Source organism: Camelus dromedarius, chromosome 12 (assembly GCF_036321535.1).
Source record: "Camelus dromedarius isolate mCamDro1 chromosome 12, mCamDro1.pat, whole genome shotgun sequence".
In the NCBI taxonomy this organism is placed as follows: domain Eukaryota; kingdom Metazoa; phylum Chordata; class Mammalia; order Artiodactyla; family Camelidae; genus Camelus; species Camelus dromedarius.
Window position 1 is genome coordinate 1,921,078 of NC_087447.1, and position 17,505 is coordinate 1,938,582.

A 17,505-nucleotide genomic window follows, 5' to 3' on the forward strand; every position below is an offset into this window, starting at 1 on the left:
TCAGGACACTGGTCAGTGGGTTTAGGGCCTGCCCACGAGACCCAGGGCCTTCGCATCTCAAGACCTTTAACCCAGTCACATCGACAAAGACCCACTTTCCAAACAGGTTCATGTGCTGGGGGTCCAGGTGGGCGTGAGTTTGGGGGCATGCTTCAGCCCCGGCTGGCAGCTGTTCCCCCGGGACTTCACGAGACGCGCTCTCCCCTCACTGAGCCCGTTTCCGGGCCGTCTCGGTTAGGTGCCAGCTCAGTGGCTGAGCGTCCCCTCCAGTCCCCCCGCCCCAGGTGGGGACCCGAGTGTGGCGCCCCATGCCTGGCTGCTGAGGTGTTTGGGGAGGATTTAAGACTTTCTTCTTTGCCCTTGGAACAAAATGCGTTTGTTTGTGTTAACATTTGAGTGGAGGGAAAAGCGGTTTTTGCAAACACGGGCTCCTCTGTTTAGCGCCCGGGGGTCTCTCAAGTCAGGAGGCTGCTGGGCCCTGTTCACCCCTGCGTCTAAATTTAGCTTTTAGAGTAAAAAGCCTAGAAGCCGCCCCTGCGTTCAGCCACCACTTAAAACAGAGTCTGACCTCTGCTCATTCTCCTTCGCTGCGGGCTCCGGAAGGCTCTGGCTCCCCAGACTGCACTGCATCCTGGCAGCGTGAGGCCAAATGGGTCTGGGGGCCAAGTTGGGGCCCGGGTGAGGACAGGGCCTCCCAGGTATTCTCGTGCAAGCCGTGTTGGCACGGCCAGGTGGGCAGGTCCTGTGCCGGGACCTCATGTGAAGCTGGGGAAACCAAGGTCCTGTGGGCTGGGGGGCGGGGGCCAGGCCCCCAGACCCCGCATGGCAGGGCTCTTCCTTTGCCTGGGCTCCGTGTGAGACCTGGGAGTGCAGTGCAGCTGAGAACGGAGTGTCTGTAGGACCCCAGGCTGCTGCCCGCCCTGATCCGGTTCTGTACCTGTGGACTGCTGTGTATGCGGTGGGAACGTGGGCTCTGGGAGCCCAGTCAGAGAAGGGCCTTGATGACTGGGTTCTGCAGGATGAGTAGGAGTCCACAGGGCAGGTCCACCTCTCTGTACTTCCTGTCCAGTGACGGACACCTGCGGAACTGTCTTACTCGGACTCGGCGAGCCCAGTGAGGGTGGTGTTCAGGATGATTTCCTCTGGGGTGGAGGTCAGCTCGTGTCATCGAGGGTGAGAACTCTCCCACTTCAGCTCGCCAGAGACAGTGAAAGAGGAAGCAGTGGGGCAACGTGGTGGGTGGGACCTGGGCTCCACCCCCGACCAACTGAGTGGCCCTGGGCATGTTACACGCCCTCCTGGACTCCTCTGTGCGAGGGATGTAGGCAGGTGCCTACTGGGTGGGGAGAAGAGATCACAAGCCTGACTGGGTCAGTCCCCGGCCTCCCGGACCAGAGTTCGTCCCCTTTACGGCGTCTCCCCATGGCGACCGGTGCTGTGCCCCAGGACCACGGCGCCCACCCCTCACTGCCCACAGACAGCCCTGCCCACCGGGGCTGCCCTGTTCCTGGAGACGTGAGTGAAGACCCAGAGGAGACACAGATGACGGGGGACGGCACCAGGGCATGAAGCATCCGTGCTCGCGCGCCGCTGCGCATGGGGCGCCCTGGCTGAGCCACCTCCCGGGTTTGTGTCCAGGGACATCCAGGTCTGCACCCCCGATCACCTGCTCTCGGGCAAGTCCCCAGCACAGTGGCGATAAAGTGTCCCACTCCCAAGCTGCAGGAAAGGCCAGCGGCTCTGCAGGGTGGCTGCCTCCTCCAGGGCTGCAGGGACGCCGATCACTCGGCAGAGAAGGTCTGTGACGGGCTCTGAGGGGCCGAGGCGGGTGCCCTCCTGGCCCCTCCCAGACAGGCGGGCGCAGCACCAGGCCTGGCCCAGTGGGGCGAGGATGCAGACTCCCACGCTCCTGTCCGTGGAGGGAGGTGGACTCCCCCTCCTCGGCTGCCCTGCACCCCTCTGCCCTCCAGATGGGCCCTTCCCCTCTTCCCGCCTGCATTTGGTTTCCAGTTGTGGAGGTATTTTGTTTTTTGGGGGGGTTTTTTGATTAACTTTGGTAATTTAAAATGGTGCGTTACGTGTTGTCTCGAGGACTGAGTTTTCTGACACCTTTTACGTCCTGCCCCCAAGGCGTGAGGGCCACACTCATGTCCCTGGTTGCTCCGTCTCAGAGGTCACCCTGCCCCTGACTCCCTGCACGGCCACCATTCTTGAACCTGTCTCGGGAACCCTTACGTTCTTAGCGGTAACTGAAGGCTCCAGGGAGCTTTTGTTTATGTGGTTTATATCAATACCATATTAGAAAATGAAACTTAGAAATTTAAAAATAGCCCCACTGTATGTTTATACATAAATGAAGTGATTTTGTGGAAAACCGGATTTTCCAGAAGACACTGGACGCAGTGTCTCGGATGGCCGTTCGCAGCCGCGATCGGCCTTTGCTCCGCACACCCGGGCCCCTGCGGAGGCAGCTGCAACCCAGGCCTCACACATGGGGCGCAGGCCCGCTGGGGCTGCTGGTGAGGGGCCCCCGTCTGCCTGCTGGCCGTCAGCCTGGCCCGTGGCCCCGGGGTGGTGTGGTCCCCCCTACAGGCAGCAGGGCTGTGCTCCAGGTGTGCCCAGCCTGTGTGCAAGTGCGGTGTGCGTGTCAGAGGTTGGACTTGGAGAGAGTCAGGCTTGACGTGGCACCAGACCCTCTTTATGTGACCTCATGCTGTGTGTGTGATGTGAACACGTGTGTGCCACGTGGCGGCCACTGCACATCCCGTGTCTGTGCGAGGCTGGCTGTCTGTGCGTGTGCACGCGCAGGCAGGCCCGGGAGCAGGTGGCTCTGCGTGTGGGGGACGTGTTCCCGGGGGACAGTGGCGTTGCAGGGAAAGGCTCCTCGTGGCCATTGCAGGAGATGGCCCCCAGATCCTGGGGCCACAGACGGGCGTGTGCTGGGCACCAGGTGGCCTGGGCTCCCTGGTCATGGAGGCTGAAGCGTGTGCCTGGTTTCCCCACAGCGTCGAGCTCGCTGGCGTCCCTCGGGCCCTCACCAGGTCCTTCCTGCTCCAGACTCAGTCACCTCTGCTTCCTGAAGGCCTCCCACCTCTGCTCTGGTGCTTCCGAGCTGTCGCGTGCACAGCGTGTGTCTGGCCCAGCTGTGGACACCAGGCTTCTCTGTCCCTTCCCTCCTCACCCCCGTGGCTGGTGGGCTCTCTGAGGGGCTGGAGTGGGCCCTGCCGCAGGACTCGCTCCTTCTTGTCGGGCCTAGCCTTCCATTGGAATCTGCTAAATGGGCTACCACAGGCCCTGCCTCCGTGTCCCCTGCTCCCTGCGCTGGCCTCATGGGCCGGGGGTTTGCATGGAGGTCCCACACAGGGCTTCCTGAGCTGCCGGGGGCCGTTCTCATGTGGCCTGGGGGAGAGAAGCAGGGCTGGCAAGACCACAGGGTGGCAGGCACCAGACTGACCGCCACAGGTGGGGAGCCTGAGGGACACTCTGGGCCACCCTGCCTGCTGCCCTGGTGTGCAGGTTGAGTGCGTGTGCTGAAAGGTGGAGCTGTGACCCCAGGCGCCCTGGGTCCCCTTGCCAGGCCCAGAGCTGGCTCCTCAGATCAGAAGCCCCGCAGGCAGCCCCACGGCCTGGACGCTGGCACGGCCAGGCGGGGCTCTGAGCCCCTGCAGGATGTCCTTGTCATGCTCAGGCTGGAGGCCCAGGGAGCAAACCTCAATGCCAGGGGGAGGCAAGCCTGGGGTGGGAGCGGGAGCAGCAGGGAGCGGCCCCCACTCCCAGTGCCCCCCCTAGAGGGACAGCTCCCCTACGGAGGAGAAGGAGCGGGCTGCATCTGGTGCTCTCAGGGAAGAGGACAAAGGGAACATCCGGTGCCCGGGTGGCGTCAGGAAGTGGTGTGTCATCCCCGGCCGGGCTCCCTGTCGAGGACGGGTCCCGGTGGGAGCTTCCGGCCTCCTGGGGGCCGGAGCACAGCAACATCGGTGGCCTGGGTGGCAGGCCTGCTCGGGACGGGGCCGCGGAGGCCACGCATGTCCTCCGGTGGGCCCTGTCCTCCGTCGGCGCCAAGCTCCCGTTGATTTGGGAACCTAGTCCCTCCAGGCTCTGGCGCTGCCCCTCGAGCCACACAGCCACTCAGTGCTGGCTCTCCCCTGGCTTCTGCTGGCAGGGCAGCAGGTCTCGGGTGCAGGGGGTCAGCAGGACGGACGCCCGTCCGGGGCTCGGGCTCCACCGCTGACTGCCGCGCTCCTCCTCGCAGGTCACAGTCACCACCATCGGCTACGGGGACAAGGTGCCCCAGACGTGGGTCGGGAAGACCATCGCCTCCTGCTTCTCCGTCTTCGCCATCTCCTTCTTTGCTCTCCCAGCGGTAGGTGCTCTGTGGTGGGGGCGTCTCTGCGGCTCGTCAGCCTCCTCTAGGCCCGGGGCTGGCAGGGAGCCCTCCGGGAGCAGATCACTCACGAGGGGCACATTCGGACCCCAGCTCGCCTGCCGCAGGGCCTCTGGAGGCCCCCCGCCCTCCTGCTCCCGTCCCCGCTGGGTCCTTTGTAGCAGGAGCAGGTGGCGGCCTGCTGTGGTTTCAGGGCGACCCCCAGGCCTCTCACGGCAGATAGCGAGGTGTGGGCCGGGTCATCCGGCCCCGGAGGGTAGGCCTGAGGTGCCCACCGTGGCTGCCATGGGGCCGCAGAGGTGGAATCCGTGTGCCTCCTGAGGGAGCAGGCAGGCCCGCACTGAGGCCCGGAGGTGGTGGTGGGGCCCTGAGCCAGGTCCTTTCTGGAAATCACAGGTCCTGAGCGCTGAAACCCTCCAGCTCACTCTGTGTGTGTGGAGGGGTGCGACAGTTGTGCGGTGCTGGGTGTGGGCGTGCACTGTGGGTTCCACGTCATGCAGGCTGTGTCCATGTTTGCATGTGTGTGTGTGTTACGCACACATGCTGCGTGTGTTTGTGTGTTGTTTATACATGTATCATGTGGGTACACACTGTGCGTATGTTACGTGTGTGCTCTGTGGGGGTCACGTTAACGTGTTGCGTGTGTATGTACAGTGTGTCAAGTAGCTCTGGTGTGGTACACGTGTGCATGTGCGTGTGTACGTGTGTAAGCATGTCTGCTTTGATCCCCTTCGTGGGCGGGGAGCTCCCTACACGAAGGGCGGCCCTTTTCCCCCCATGAGCGATCCTGGGTGGCAGCAGTGTCCTGCTCGGGGTGGGGGGGAGCTGCATCTGTGGGGCCCTCAGCACTGGGCAGGCCTGGCTTTCCCGAGCCCGCGACCTGGTGCCCAGCCCATCTCCCCGACTCCCACGTCCAGGGGACATGTGTCCATGTGGACGCGAGCCCTGCTTTCTGCTCCCCCCAGGGCATCCTCGGCTCCGGCTTCGCCCTGAAGGTCCAGCAGAAGCAGAGGCAGAAACACTTCAACCGGCAGATCCCGGCGGCGGCCTCGCTCATCCAGGTGATGGCTTGGCCCCCATGGCCTCATCCGTACATCCAGCCTGTGTCCCCCAGGGAGACACAAGCTGTCTGGTCTGGGAACTAGGAGCTGCTTACGGACTCCAAGAGCCGCGATTGCGCCCAGGCGTGCCCGCTCATCCGTCTAGTGGTGCTGACAGGGTGCACAGGGGCACGGGGAGCCCTCCTCCCCCCACTGAGGCTTCTGTGGACCGTCATGTCCTGCGGGCCGGGCTGGGGGCGGGGAGGCGGCCAGGCCAGTCCTGGATTTGGTGTGGTCTGGCTTCTCCCCTCTCTGTCCTCCTCCTGTGGCTGCGCCGCACTCTGCGTGGGGCCAGTCTGGGAGGGAAGAGTAAGGGGTCCTCGGGGGGGCCGAATCCCGGGGTCAGGGCCCCGCTGGTGCAGCGCAGGTGCCCTCTGGGCCGTTCCAGCTCCCACGAGGCTCAGGGCTCCCAGGCGGCTGAGGACCAGGGTTTCTGGCAGGCCGGGCAGCTGCCCTTCACAGGCCCACGGCTCAGAGTGCCGGCCTTGGTGGTGGGGCTGCGTCTGCCCTGACGCCGTGCACTGCCTGGTGGGGAGCCAGGCTAGTCGACCACCCTCCTCCCCACCAGGCTGATGGACAAGACAGTCCCAGAGGCTCCAAGGTTGGGGGGCAGAGGAGGCAGAGACAGAGTGCTGGGGAAAGGAAGGGTCAGAGGCAGGTGAGGAGGCAGGTGGCCCCAAGCCCTGGACACTTGGCTCTGGGACCCCAAGCTTCTGGGACTCACTGGAGAACCAGGCGACCCTTTTAGTGCAAATGAAGATGTAGGCACGAGATTCATTTGAGAATCATCGCTGAGGGTTTGGTCACTGGCCTGGCCGGGGCTGAGAAGCAGGGATGGGGGGCCAGGAGCAGCGGTGTCATCCTGTGTTGGCCACGGACATGGGGCCCTCTGCTCAGCAGAGCAGCTGCCGGGTACAGTGTGGACCCCTCGGGACCCAGGGGTGGTCTGTTCCTCAGGCCCTTTTGGGACCCCCATCTGGGTGGGAAGGAAGTAGAAGTCAGGCTGTAAGGCTGATGGGCTGTGCCCCTCCCGCTGAGTCTCCTGGTGAGACCAGAGGGCCTCCCGCGGGAGGGGCGCACTGACTCCCCATGGATCTTGTGTGCTGCTCTGGGAATCCGGAGTCGGAACCACAGCCTGGCACCAGTGTCCCCAGGAGGCGGAGGCGGGAGAGGACTGGAGCCAGAGCAGGCGGAGGGCGGGCGCTGTGAAGGAAGCAGGGAAGCTCCAGGCCACGTCACGTTTGGGAGCAGGAGACGCGCTGGCCGCTGGGGATGGTGACGGCGGCACGTGGGCTCAGGGGGCCGGGCCTGTGGCCTTTCCCTGACTGTCCTGGGGAGTGTGTGGCCCACATCACAGGTGGTGTCACGGCCCCGGGAACCCTGCTGCCTCACCCACTCCCAGGCTCCCACAGCCGGCGGTGCCGAGGCCCTTGGGTTGCGTCCTCATCTGGGCTCGGGGTCTGCCTCCCATCCCACCTCTGCCCACCTGGGCATGGCGCAGCTCCCCTGGTTCCCCTCCTCCAGGCCACTCCCTGCGTGGGAGTGCCATGGGCATCTCTAGAATGGAGCCTTAAGACCTTCACCCACACCCGTCTGGGGCTCCCCAAACTGTGGGTCCCTGGATCCCACACTCGGGCCTCTGGGAGGAGCTCTGCTTCCTGGACATTGAGTCTACCTCCTGCCAGCCCCAGGGGCCCGGTGCCCAGTGGGTGGACCCTGGCTGCTGGTTCTGGGCGCACCCCTGCCCTCACTGTGCACCTACTTTTCTGCACGCCCCGTGGAGAGGCAGGCAACTGGGCACCTTTGCAGCTCTAGGGCCGGGCGTGGGGCCGGTCCAGGGGGCACTGGCAGGTGGTGGCAGAACCAGGTGGGCTGGTCTTTGCAGGCACAGGCCTCTGTGGTGTCCAAGCTAGGAGTGACCGTGTGTGAGGCTGCGAGCTGCCCGGCCGAGGAAGGGGCTGAGCCAGGCCGTCTGGGAAGAGGCACAGGCCCTGGGGGGCATCAGGGAGAGGGCTGGCAGACAGGATGCCCTGTTGTCCCGCCAGGAAGGGCCCGCAGCACCCTGTGAGGCCCTGTCGGTGGCTCAGCAGGTGACAGCCCCTCCCTTCTGCTGGTTTCAGACAGCATGGCGGTGCTACGCAGCCGAGAACCCCGACTCCTCCACCTGGAAAATCTACGTCCGGAAGCCATCCCGGAGCCACGCTCTGCTCTCTCCCAGCCCCAAGCCCAAGAAGTCCGTCATGGTAACCAGCCGCCGCCCGCCGCCCAGCTGGGGCACTTGTTAGCGAGCGGGGGGGCCACGGTGGCCACAGCTCGCGGCCAGGGTTCGACCCTGGCGCTTCAACCCAGTGCAGCCCACGTCAGGGTATCAGCACCACTCTGGGCACTGGAGCGGTACAGCCCGCACTGGGCTCCCGCCATCCCAGCGTCCCACGGCCGCGGGCACGTAGGACCGGCCGCGCCAAGGCCAGGGCTGTGGGAGGTCAGAGGAATCCCCCAGGAACAGGACGGGCTGGGTTCTGGGAGCTGCTGGGAGAGGCTCTTGAGAGGGCCTTGGTGTTGGGCTTTGTGTGCTGAGCGTGGTGGGCATCAGGGGACGGAGATGGCCTCCTGGCTCAGAAGAGGGTCTGGGGTGGGTCGTAGCGTGAGGGAGTTCAGGCAGCCTTGGGCGAGGGTCTCAGGAACGAAGGGAGGGCCGGCACTCTCCCTGGCTCACGCCCACACCGTCCTCGGAGAGGTCCTGCTCTCAGTTTCTGGCTGCCCCTGCAGCCTTGGCACCTGCAGTTTGACCTCCCAGAACATTCTCCCAGATTCCAGCATGGCCTACTACCCCACTTCCTTTAGGTCACCCCCTCAAAGAAGCCTTGGCTGGCCCTCAGCCTGTGCCCCGCCCTGTGCTCTCACGCCCTTGCAGGCCACAGCCCCTGTCACCACCTGCTCTGATGTGTTCCTCTGCATTTATCTGTTTGCTAATTTTCTGTCTACCTGCACCCTCCCCGGGACCGCTGTCAGTGTCACACGCTGAGCCCGCCCTGTCTGTGTGTGAGGGGCTGGCCCTGGCCCTGGGTCCCTGGCAGGTGCCCCCAGCCTGCTGGTGCAGGTGCTCTGGGCCAGCAGGAGTCCTGGCGGAGGGTGCCCAGGGACTGACCACTTACTGTCTGCTGTTTTAGGTAAAGAAAAAAAAGTTCAAACTGGACAAGGACAATGGGGTGAGCCCCGGAGAAAAGATGCCAGTGGTCCCCCACATCACCTGCGACCTCGCAGCAGAGGAGCGGAGGCCTGACCACTTCTCGGTGGACGGCTGTGACAATTCTGGTGAGAAACTGTCACACAGGACAAAGGGGTGGGCACAGGGTCTGGATGCTCAGTTCTGATCCACCAGGGCCGGCAGGACCTCTGGGGTGTGTGGACGCCCAGTCCTCCCTGGACCACATGCTCTGATCCTGTGGGCATCAGGTGTCCTTGCGTTTGCTCCGGCGAACCTGGTGTCACCCGGAGAAGTCTTCTCTGTTCTCTTCTGGGCTCTGGGCTTCTGGGAGCCAGGCCCTGCCTCGGTCCAGCTATGCGGCTGGCACCCCCAGTCTGGCAGAGAGGAGGTGGCCTGCACACATGCTGACCCCCACTCCAGGTGGAGTGGGGGTGGGGGTCCTGAGTGCCGAGCCAGCCCTGTGTGCCCGCAGCTGTCCCCTTCCTCCTTGCTCCGTGCGTTGTTCTAGTGTTTGTGTCCGTCCCTCCCTCCCCTCTTGGACTTCTTCCCGGAACCTCCCAGAATGTTCCGGCATCCACTAGAGCATCCCAGCCTGCTGGTGGCTGTAAGGACGGCGTCCCTGTCTCAGGCACGGCAGAGGGCGATGAGCTCGTGTTGTTCCTGACCCTACGTGCTCACAGCGCCGGCGCCTGGTCCGCCTGGTGCCAGGTTTGATGCACCCTCCCGCGTCTGGTCAGTGCTGGCAGGAGGGCAGAAAGCGTCCCTTGAGGCTGGCTGTGGATGTCGCCTGGGAGCTGGGTGTGCAAGACCGCGCCTGAGCACCCAGCCCGCTGGGCGTGGCATCGGGGTGCCCGCCCGTCCCCATCGCCGATGAGCCCCTGGGACGCGCTCCCCACCTGCCCGCCAGAGTGGGCACAAAGGACAGTTGTGCCCACGGCTCCAGATTTGGGGCAGGACCATTGTCGCGATGCAGATGGGGGCTTTCTGCAAATGCTGATGGGTAGGTTGGGCGCGGGGAGGAGCGACGTGGCTGCGGGCTGAATACGGAGCAGCCCAAACGATGCGTCCATTCAGCCCGTTGTGTGTTACTTAGTACTTAGCGATGTCTGCGGAATGTTAACGAGCTCCCAGGGCAGAGCGGCGGGCGCCCTTTGTGGGCGGCTCCTGCCCGGAGAAGTGCTTCCTTTCCTGCCGATACGATAAGTCAGCCCAGCCCAGAGCCGCCGAGCTGAGCCTGAGCTGTGGCCCTGGGGACCCAGAGCGGCCCCCGCCCAGGGTTACCTGAAACCCCCGAGTCCTCCTCGCCCGGAGGCTCTCGGGAGCCCTGGGTGAGAGAGGGGCGCTGACCCCTGGGCGGGGGCCGACACCGGGAAGGGCCCACGACCCCAGCGCCCGCACACTGGGTGCCAACAGCCACGCTGGGTCCCACCACCCTGCCGGACCCAGGCGGGAGCCCGAGCCCCGCGTGGGTGTGCGGACGGGGTGTGTGGGGCAGGACCGTCCCCCTGCCAGCGCCTGCCCGCCCACAGCGCCTGTCCCAGGCAGAGACGCTCACCGTCCTGTGTGGGCTCCAGAGGCTTGCTGGTTCCCGGCTGGGTTCGCCGGCGTCAGGCCGGGTCTCACACTCACGGGGGCGGGTGGTGTGGGCGGCAGGACCCCCGGCCCCCGTAGCTTCCCTCCACTTCCAGGTTCTCATCACGCAAGTTGCTCGCGCTGCACTGGCTCAGTAGGGGCCGTGGTCAGGGGCCTGCTCCACGCTGGGCCCAGGTGAGGCCCCCGGGGCATAGGGAGCGCTCCTCACCACCCAGGGAGGACGGTGGGTGACAGCAAGGGGCAGAATGTGTGGGTTTCTGGGGGACAAACACCTGGCTTGGGTTGGTTGGACCTGGGAAGGCTTCTCAGAGAAGGTGACACCAGCATTGAGCAGAGCTGGCTGGGGATGGCGAGGAAGCACCTGGCAAATGGCAGGAGCAGCTTGGATGGAGGTGCTGCGGGGAACAGACCTCTCCATGTCTGCACATACTCGCCGAGTGACCTGGGAGTATCACGTGGTTTCCCCACTTGTAAGGTGAGGAGCGTGGGCTCCCGCATGCGCTCTTGCTGTTTTGATCACTGTCCTTCAGAAGACGGAGGCCTCGGATGGGAGTAGTGACCCAGGGCCTGCAGGTGTCGGGTGGGCCAGGCAGCAGAAGGCCACGGAGCAGCTCTGCACTCTGCCTGGTCCCAGAGGTGGCGCGGATGGAGGAGCGGGCAGGACACGGCGGCGGGCCGGTCTCGGGCCTGCGTGGGACTGAGGGGCGAGGAGGTGGGAGGAGAGGGGCCAGAGAGCGGCGGGCAGGTCTGCAGACTCAGGGCTCTGGCTCCAGGGCCTAGGGCTGTGCCAAGTTGGGCATAGTCAGGCCACTGGGTGAAGAGAGGCTGTTCACTTTCATCACAAAACATTTCAGACAAAAGCTTCAGAGGATGGCACGCCCCAAGCCACGTGCCGCACAGCAGGCAGGACCCGTGTCGAGCGCTTGCGGGCCCGGGCTGCAGCGGGCTCGGGCTCGTGCCGGCGCGCTAGCGGGACGCGGGTGGCGCGAAGCAGCCGCGACGCGCAGGCTGGCCGCGTGGTCCCCCGCGCCCCGCGCTGGGCCCGAGCGCCGAGCCCCCCCTCTGCCCCACCCGCGGGTCTGGGGGCTGCGGGTGCCGGCGCTGCGTTTCCGCTGGCGGCGGCGGGACTGTGTCCCTGGGCGCTGCGCCCGGGCCGCGGGCCCTCGTCGCGCCGCCTCCCCCGTCCCCGGGCCTCGCTGCGGGCTGTGGGTCTGGCCTCCGTCACGCTCCTCTGCTGTAGGGCCTGCCACTGGCCCTGGAGACCTGCTTGGATTTACCCACGATTTGCCAGTTTTCGCCTCTCGGTTTGGCTTTAACTTCCTTCCTCCCGAAGCCCGTGCTTCCTTCAGTGGCAGTCGGGTGGCGACCAGCCCGGGTGTTGTCTGAGATGTTGCTCCTGGATGACGGTTCAGCTGCAGGCTAAGCTGCGCGTTCCCAACGCCCCGCAGGCTGGCCGCCGGCCCCCGCCCGCCCGCGCGCGTTGTCCAGTCCTCGACAGTCCTTTGTGGGCGACCCTCCCTTCCGGTCTGGTGACTCCCCGTACCTTCTCGTGGCTTTGGCGTCCTGGAGTTTCACCGAGTGAATCAGCTGGTGGGTTATCTGTATTTGTTCTGCTAGCAAGTTGTCGTGACTCCCGCATCTGAGGGTGTGTCTTCCATCGAGCGGAAAGTCAGCCCCACGTCGTGCATTGTCGTCTCCCCCAGATGCTCTCATCTCCCCAAAACTCCCACCTGACCTCGCTCTGACCTCCCTGGCTGCCTCCGGGCTCCCGTCTCGCCCCGGGCGCTGCTTCCTCGCTCACGGCTGTCTGGTTACAGACTCGCCACGCGTGCCACCATTGAGATCCGTTTCCGTCACCACGCATGTTTTTGTTTCCGTCTGTCCGCACGTGGGGCGGGTCTGCTTGCCCTTAGCACCACGTATGTTCCTCCTGGTTCGCGTCACAGCTTCGGATCCTTCAGCCCCTTGAACCCACTTGTTTCAGCAGCTCCGTCCCGTGACCCCGTCACCCACAGCTGTCGGAGACTCTGATTCCGTTCGCCGTGGCTTCTCTGACACTCACTCGTGGTGCCTTGCTTCCTCGTGGGTCTGCAGCTTAGGTCGTGATTGGTGGAGGTCCCCCATCCGCGGGGGCCCGTGCGCGCTGCCTGAGGGACGCTGCCCCGGCGAGGTCTCCCTCTGCTGGCCCAGGCGCCCGGGAGCCACCCCGGGGCACTTGCGGTGCTGGTGTGTGGATGTGCGATTGTCTAGACGACCCGTGTCACGTAAATACGCACCGAGCCTCTCACAAGGGCAGCCCTGAGCCACGCGCCCCGAGAGGAGACTTGTGACTCACGTTCCGAGAACACGGGCCAAGGCAGGTGAATCTGTTTTTCTCCCCCTTTTGCCAGCACGTGGGTTTGGTTGGCTGGTTTTGTTTTGCTCTGCTCTGTGGTTTGAGTCCACCCTCTCACTCTTGGCTGAGCTTTTCGAGGGGCCCAGGCTGATATGTGGGGTCTCAGCTTCGTGCAGGCTCCTCCTCTCCAGGGGCAGTAAGTCCACTTGTGTCCCCCGGGTGGGCAGCCCGGGACAGCCTGCGTGTCAAAGCCAGCACGCGCCTGCTCCGCTGCACCTGCTTCCCTCTGGGCCACAGGGACACCCCTGCCCCACCAGGTGAGCCCTGTTCCTGCACAGACAGAGGCTTTCTATGGCATCAGGCCTGCTGATTGCCGGACACAGAGGTCCTCCTCTTGCGAAAGATGATCTGTTCCCAACACAAGAGGCTGGGAGCTCCCCATGGGCAGGGGACTGTGATACTCCAGGTTGGAACATCCCTGGGTGCCCCTCGAATCACCTGGAGATTTTACTGCTAACTCAGAGGACCACCCCTTAGGTTCTGAGTCACAGTGGCTGTGGGGAGGCCCAGGGGTGTGCGTCTGTAACAAGCCCCAGGTTACCCTGAAGCATGTGGCCCGTGCACTAGTGCAGCCCGCAGGGGACATCCTGCCTCTGTGACATCCTGGTCAGCGTCCCACCTTGGTCTCACCTGGGTCAGCGTTTCCTTGTTCAGAACAAGAACAGGGTCCCAGGCACCCTCCTGGCATCTGCTCCTCTGTCCTGGTCTGGGGTGTGATGTCACCCCAGCTCTGGAGAGGACTTTTGATGATAAATTCTGGTGACCATCCAGTCATCCCATGTCACTCCTGCCAGCCTCAGGGTCCTGGGGAAGTGGGCCCACAGGGTCTTGCAGGCTGAGGGCCCGTGATTCTCTGAGTGGTGTTGGGGCACAGCGGGGCAGGGAAAGAGGCTGCCAGGGCTCCATGGGCATGCTCTGAACTCCTGGGTCAGAACCGTCCCGTCGGCCCTCGCCCGAGCTGCTCCCTCCTGTCCCCTCGGCCCCCGTGGCTTCTGTCTCTTTTGGGCCTTCGCTGTGGGTGATGGCGCCGGATCAGGCTCACTGTGCTCCCCTCCCGTCTGCTGTGTGGCCAGGGGACAGGTTGGCACATGCACCTGCCTCAGACCCTCCAGGATTCCTGTCCCCTCTGGGACACAGCCCAGATGCCTCTGGGAGCCTTGCGATCACCTGGCCCGGCCACCTCTGCCCACGAAGCCCCCTTCTGCACCCACAGCCAAGCTCTTCCTCCCAGACGCGTCCGCCTGAAGGTCATCCCACAGAAAGAGCTCCGCTCTCAAATTTCGGATTTGTTTTCTGATTTAAAAAGTGGCACATGCTCATCACAGAGCGTATGAAACCACAGACCCGAGTGGTGAGGAGGAGCAGCCACCTGTCGTCCAGCCGCCCAGGACAGCCGCTGCCGGGTCCTCGACACGCCGCCCCGCCTCTGCAGTTCTGACACCTGCTTCCACCTCAGCCGTGCAGGCTTCTTCCCGCTTGCATCCCTGTCAGGACATGATTGTTCCCACGTACCATCTGAAGTTCTTGTATTGATTTCTTGCTGTGTCCAGTCAGACGTTTATGCCAGTGTGTCCGGGCTCCTGACTTCCTGCGCTAGTTTGGAAAGACAGTGGGCAAGGGTCCCCTGACACGTTTCTGATTTTGTTAGAACTAGATTCAGCGTTTTGCTGTTTTGATTGGTGGTGTTCCTGGTTTTTAAGCTCTTTCTCTGTCAAAGAGGAAATAAAATCCCAAATTAGAGAATATTTAGAAAAATAATAACAGAAACACTCCTCATCAGATCCCATAGCATATAAAGTATTTGAAGGATTATTGAGCCATGAATTGTGTATCTAAATATGACTTCAAGGCCCATCAGCAAAAAGGAAAAAATAATGAATAATACAAAAGGAGAAAGAAACCCACAATTAGAGGTGGTGATTTTAATAAAGCTGTCTCAAAAGCGGATAGAACAAGTAGACAGAAAGCAGGAAGGGCACAACCCTGAACGGCACCTCCAGCCAAGCCGACCTAGTTAACACCTAGAGACCTCTCCTCCCAACAGCAGCAGAGAACATGCCATTTTCAAGTGTGCATGGGACATGGACCAAGACAGACCATGTTCTGAACCATAAGGCAAATCCAATAAATGTAAAATGACTCAAGTGATAGATAAAGAATGTCGTCTGACCACAGTGGAATTAAACTGAAAATCAATAAGAAAAAAATCTCTGGAAAATCCTCAACTATTTGGAACCCAAGTAACATGTTTCAAAACAGCACAGTGTCAGAGAAGAATTCCAGATGAAAACTCAAAAGTGTTTTGAACCGAATGAAAATGAAAACACAGCATATCAAAATGTGTAGTCTCTGCTGCGGGCAGCACTCAGGGGCCGTGCGGTGTCCCAGCGCGGGCGCAAGACGTGGTCTCAGTCAGCCTCAGCTTCACCCCCAGAAATGATCACAGATAAGTAGAAACAGGGCAGCAATAAAGATCAGAGGGGAAACAAATGAAATAGAACACACAGAAACAAAATAATGAAACCGAACGCTGTTTGTTTGTTTTAAAGACGGTCAGCACAACTGGTAACCCTCTGCCCAGACACGTCAGGAGAAAAAGGAGGCGTGGATTATGAGAAATGAGAGCTATGGTGGTGCAGAGTCTACAGATGTGAAAAGGGTCATAAGGGAATACTGCCTACAGTTCTTTAAATTCAGCAGTTTAGATGAAATGGGCAAATTTCTTGAAAGGTGTAAACTACTCAAGAAATAGATAACCTGAATAGGTCTCTATTTGCTAATAAAATCAAAGTTATAGTTCAGAACATTCCCCCAGACAGCACTGCTGGATCACATGGCTTTCCTGGGGAATCCTCCCAAACACTTAAGAAAGAATAAAATCAATTTTAGACACTGTTCTCTAGAAAATTGAAAAGGAGGGAATACTTCCAAATGCATTGTGAGGCCAGCATTGTCCTGATCTGAAAACCAGCCAAAGATATTATAAGAAAAGAAAGCTACAGGTAAGAATCCCTGATGAACATACATGCAAAAATATTCTAAGCCAAAGTTTAGCAAATCAAATCCAGTAATACATTAAAAGGATCACACATCATGACCAGCTAGGGCTCAGGAATGCAAAGCTATTTTGATATTTTAGAAAATCAGTCAGTTAGCCATATTGACAAATGAAAAAAACCATATGATCATCTTAATAGATGCAGGAAAAGAATTTGACAAAATCCAACAGCCATTTTTAAACAAAGGTTCTCAGCAAATGGAAAGTTAAAAGGAGCTTCCTCAACCTGATCAAGATTATCAGCAAAAATTTACAGCTATAACATATTAATGAAAAAAGACTGCTTCCCCCTACGGTCAGGAACACAACAAGAATCTGCTCTCGTCATTTCTAGCTAACACTAAACTGAAGGTGCTAGCCAGTGGAATAAGGCAAGAAAAAGAAACTTTAGACAGCCAGTTTGGAAAAGAAGTAAAACTGTCTTTATTTGCAGATGACATGGTTATCTATGTAGAAAGTCTGGTGAATGCAGAAGAAGACTACTAGAACTAGTGTGTGAATTTAGCTTTGTGGCAGATAGAAGACTGATAGGCAGAAATCAACTCTATTTCTGTCCTCAAGCAGGAAATACTCTGAAATTGAACTTTTAAAGATAGAGTCGTATAAAAATATGAACTACTTAGAGGTTAATACGACAAAAGATGTGAGAGCTGTTCATCTCACACTGCTGAGAGGAATTAAAGAATATCCAAATAATTGCAGAGGTGTACCATGTCCATGAATCACAAGCTTCAATATTGAGCTCTACACTCAATGTGCTGCCAGGCAAAATCCCGGCAGGCGTTTTGTAGAAATTAACAAGCTGGTTCTGAAATTCACATGGACATGCATATGACCTAGAACACCGAAACAACTTTGAAAATGAACAAAGTTGGAAGAAAAACACCAGCAGTGTGGCATTAGCATCAAGGTGAGCAAACAGATCAACAGAACAGTGTAGAGAGTGCAGATAAGCCTATACATTTATGGGCAGCTGACTTTTGACAAAGGTGCAAAGCCAATTTGGTGGAGAAATGATAGTCTTTGAACAAAGTGTTGGAACAACTGGACATCCACATGCCAAAAAACCAACTTCAATCTACCTCTCACATCACAGACAAAAATTAACTCAGAATTTACCATAGACTTCAATGTAAAGCCTGAAACTTTTAGAAGAAAACACAGTGGAAAACATCTTTGTGATCTGAGCAAAAGATTTTAGACATGACACCAGAAGGAAAAGCCACAATCAGAACAACCTGACTGAACTTACCAAGATCACAACCTTCACTTTGAGAGACACTATTAAGAGAATGAAAAGACAAACCAGAGATTGGGAGAAAATGTTTTCAAACCACACAGCTGACAAAGGACTTGTATCCAGAATATATGAGGGACATTTAACGACTGAGCAACAAGAAAAGAAAGAAAAAAGGGCAAAAGGTTCGAACAGACACTTCATCTAAGAAGATACACAGGCAAGCAATAAAAAGATACTCAGCATCATGAGGTTTTAGGGAAATGCCAACTAAAACCACGGTGAGATGCTGCCACACAGTTAATATACAGGCTGAAATTAAGAAGACTGGCCACACCGAGGGCTGGTGGAGAAACTGGAACTCTCATGCTCTGGCAGGAATGAGAAATTGCTTTGGAAAACCATTTGGCAGTTTCCCAAAATGTTAAATACATACTTGCCCTATGATACAGTCGTTCTGTGCCTAGGTGTTTGTCCAGGAGAAATAAGAGCAGACGCATGTGCCAACCCACGAACGGGGCGTGTTCACA

At 59.9% G+C, this 17,505-nt stretch overlaps 1 protein-coding gene across 7 annotated transcripts in view; it reads left to right on the forward strand.

The window, feature by feature from the left end:
- The window catches only part of KCNQ1 (potassium voltage-gated channel subfamily Q member 1), a 320,726-nt gene that overhangs the window by 91,932 nt on the left and 211,289 nt on the right, over window positions 1-17,505 (forward strand). For all 7 annotated transcript variants that reach the window (XM_064491998.1, XM_064491999.1, XM_064492000.1 and 4 more), the window contains exons 7-10: window positions 4,253-4,363; window positions 5,350-5,445; window positions 7,605-7,727; window positions 8,655-8,799. In XM_064491998.1, the coding sequence (XP_064348068.1) occupies window positions 4,253-4,363; window positions 5,350-5,445; window positions 7,605-7,727; window positions 8,655-8,799 (475 nt within the window). The remainder of the gene's footprint in view (window positions 1-4,252; window positions 4,364-5,349; window positions 5,446-7,604; window positions 7,728-8,654; window positions 8,800-17,505) is intronic.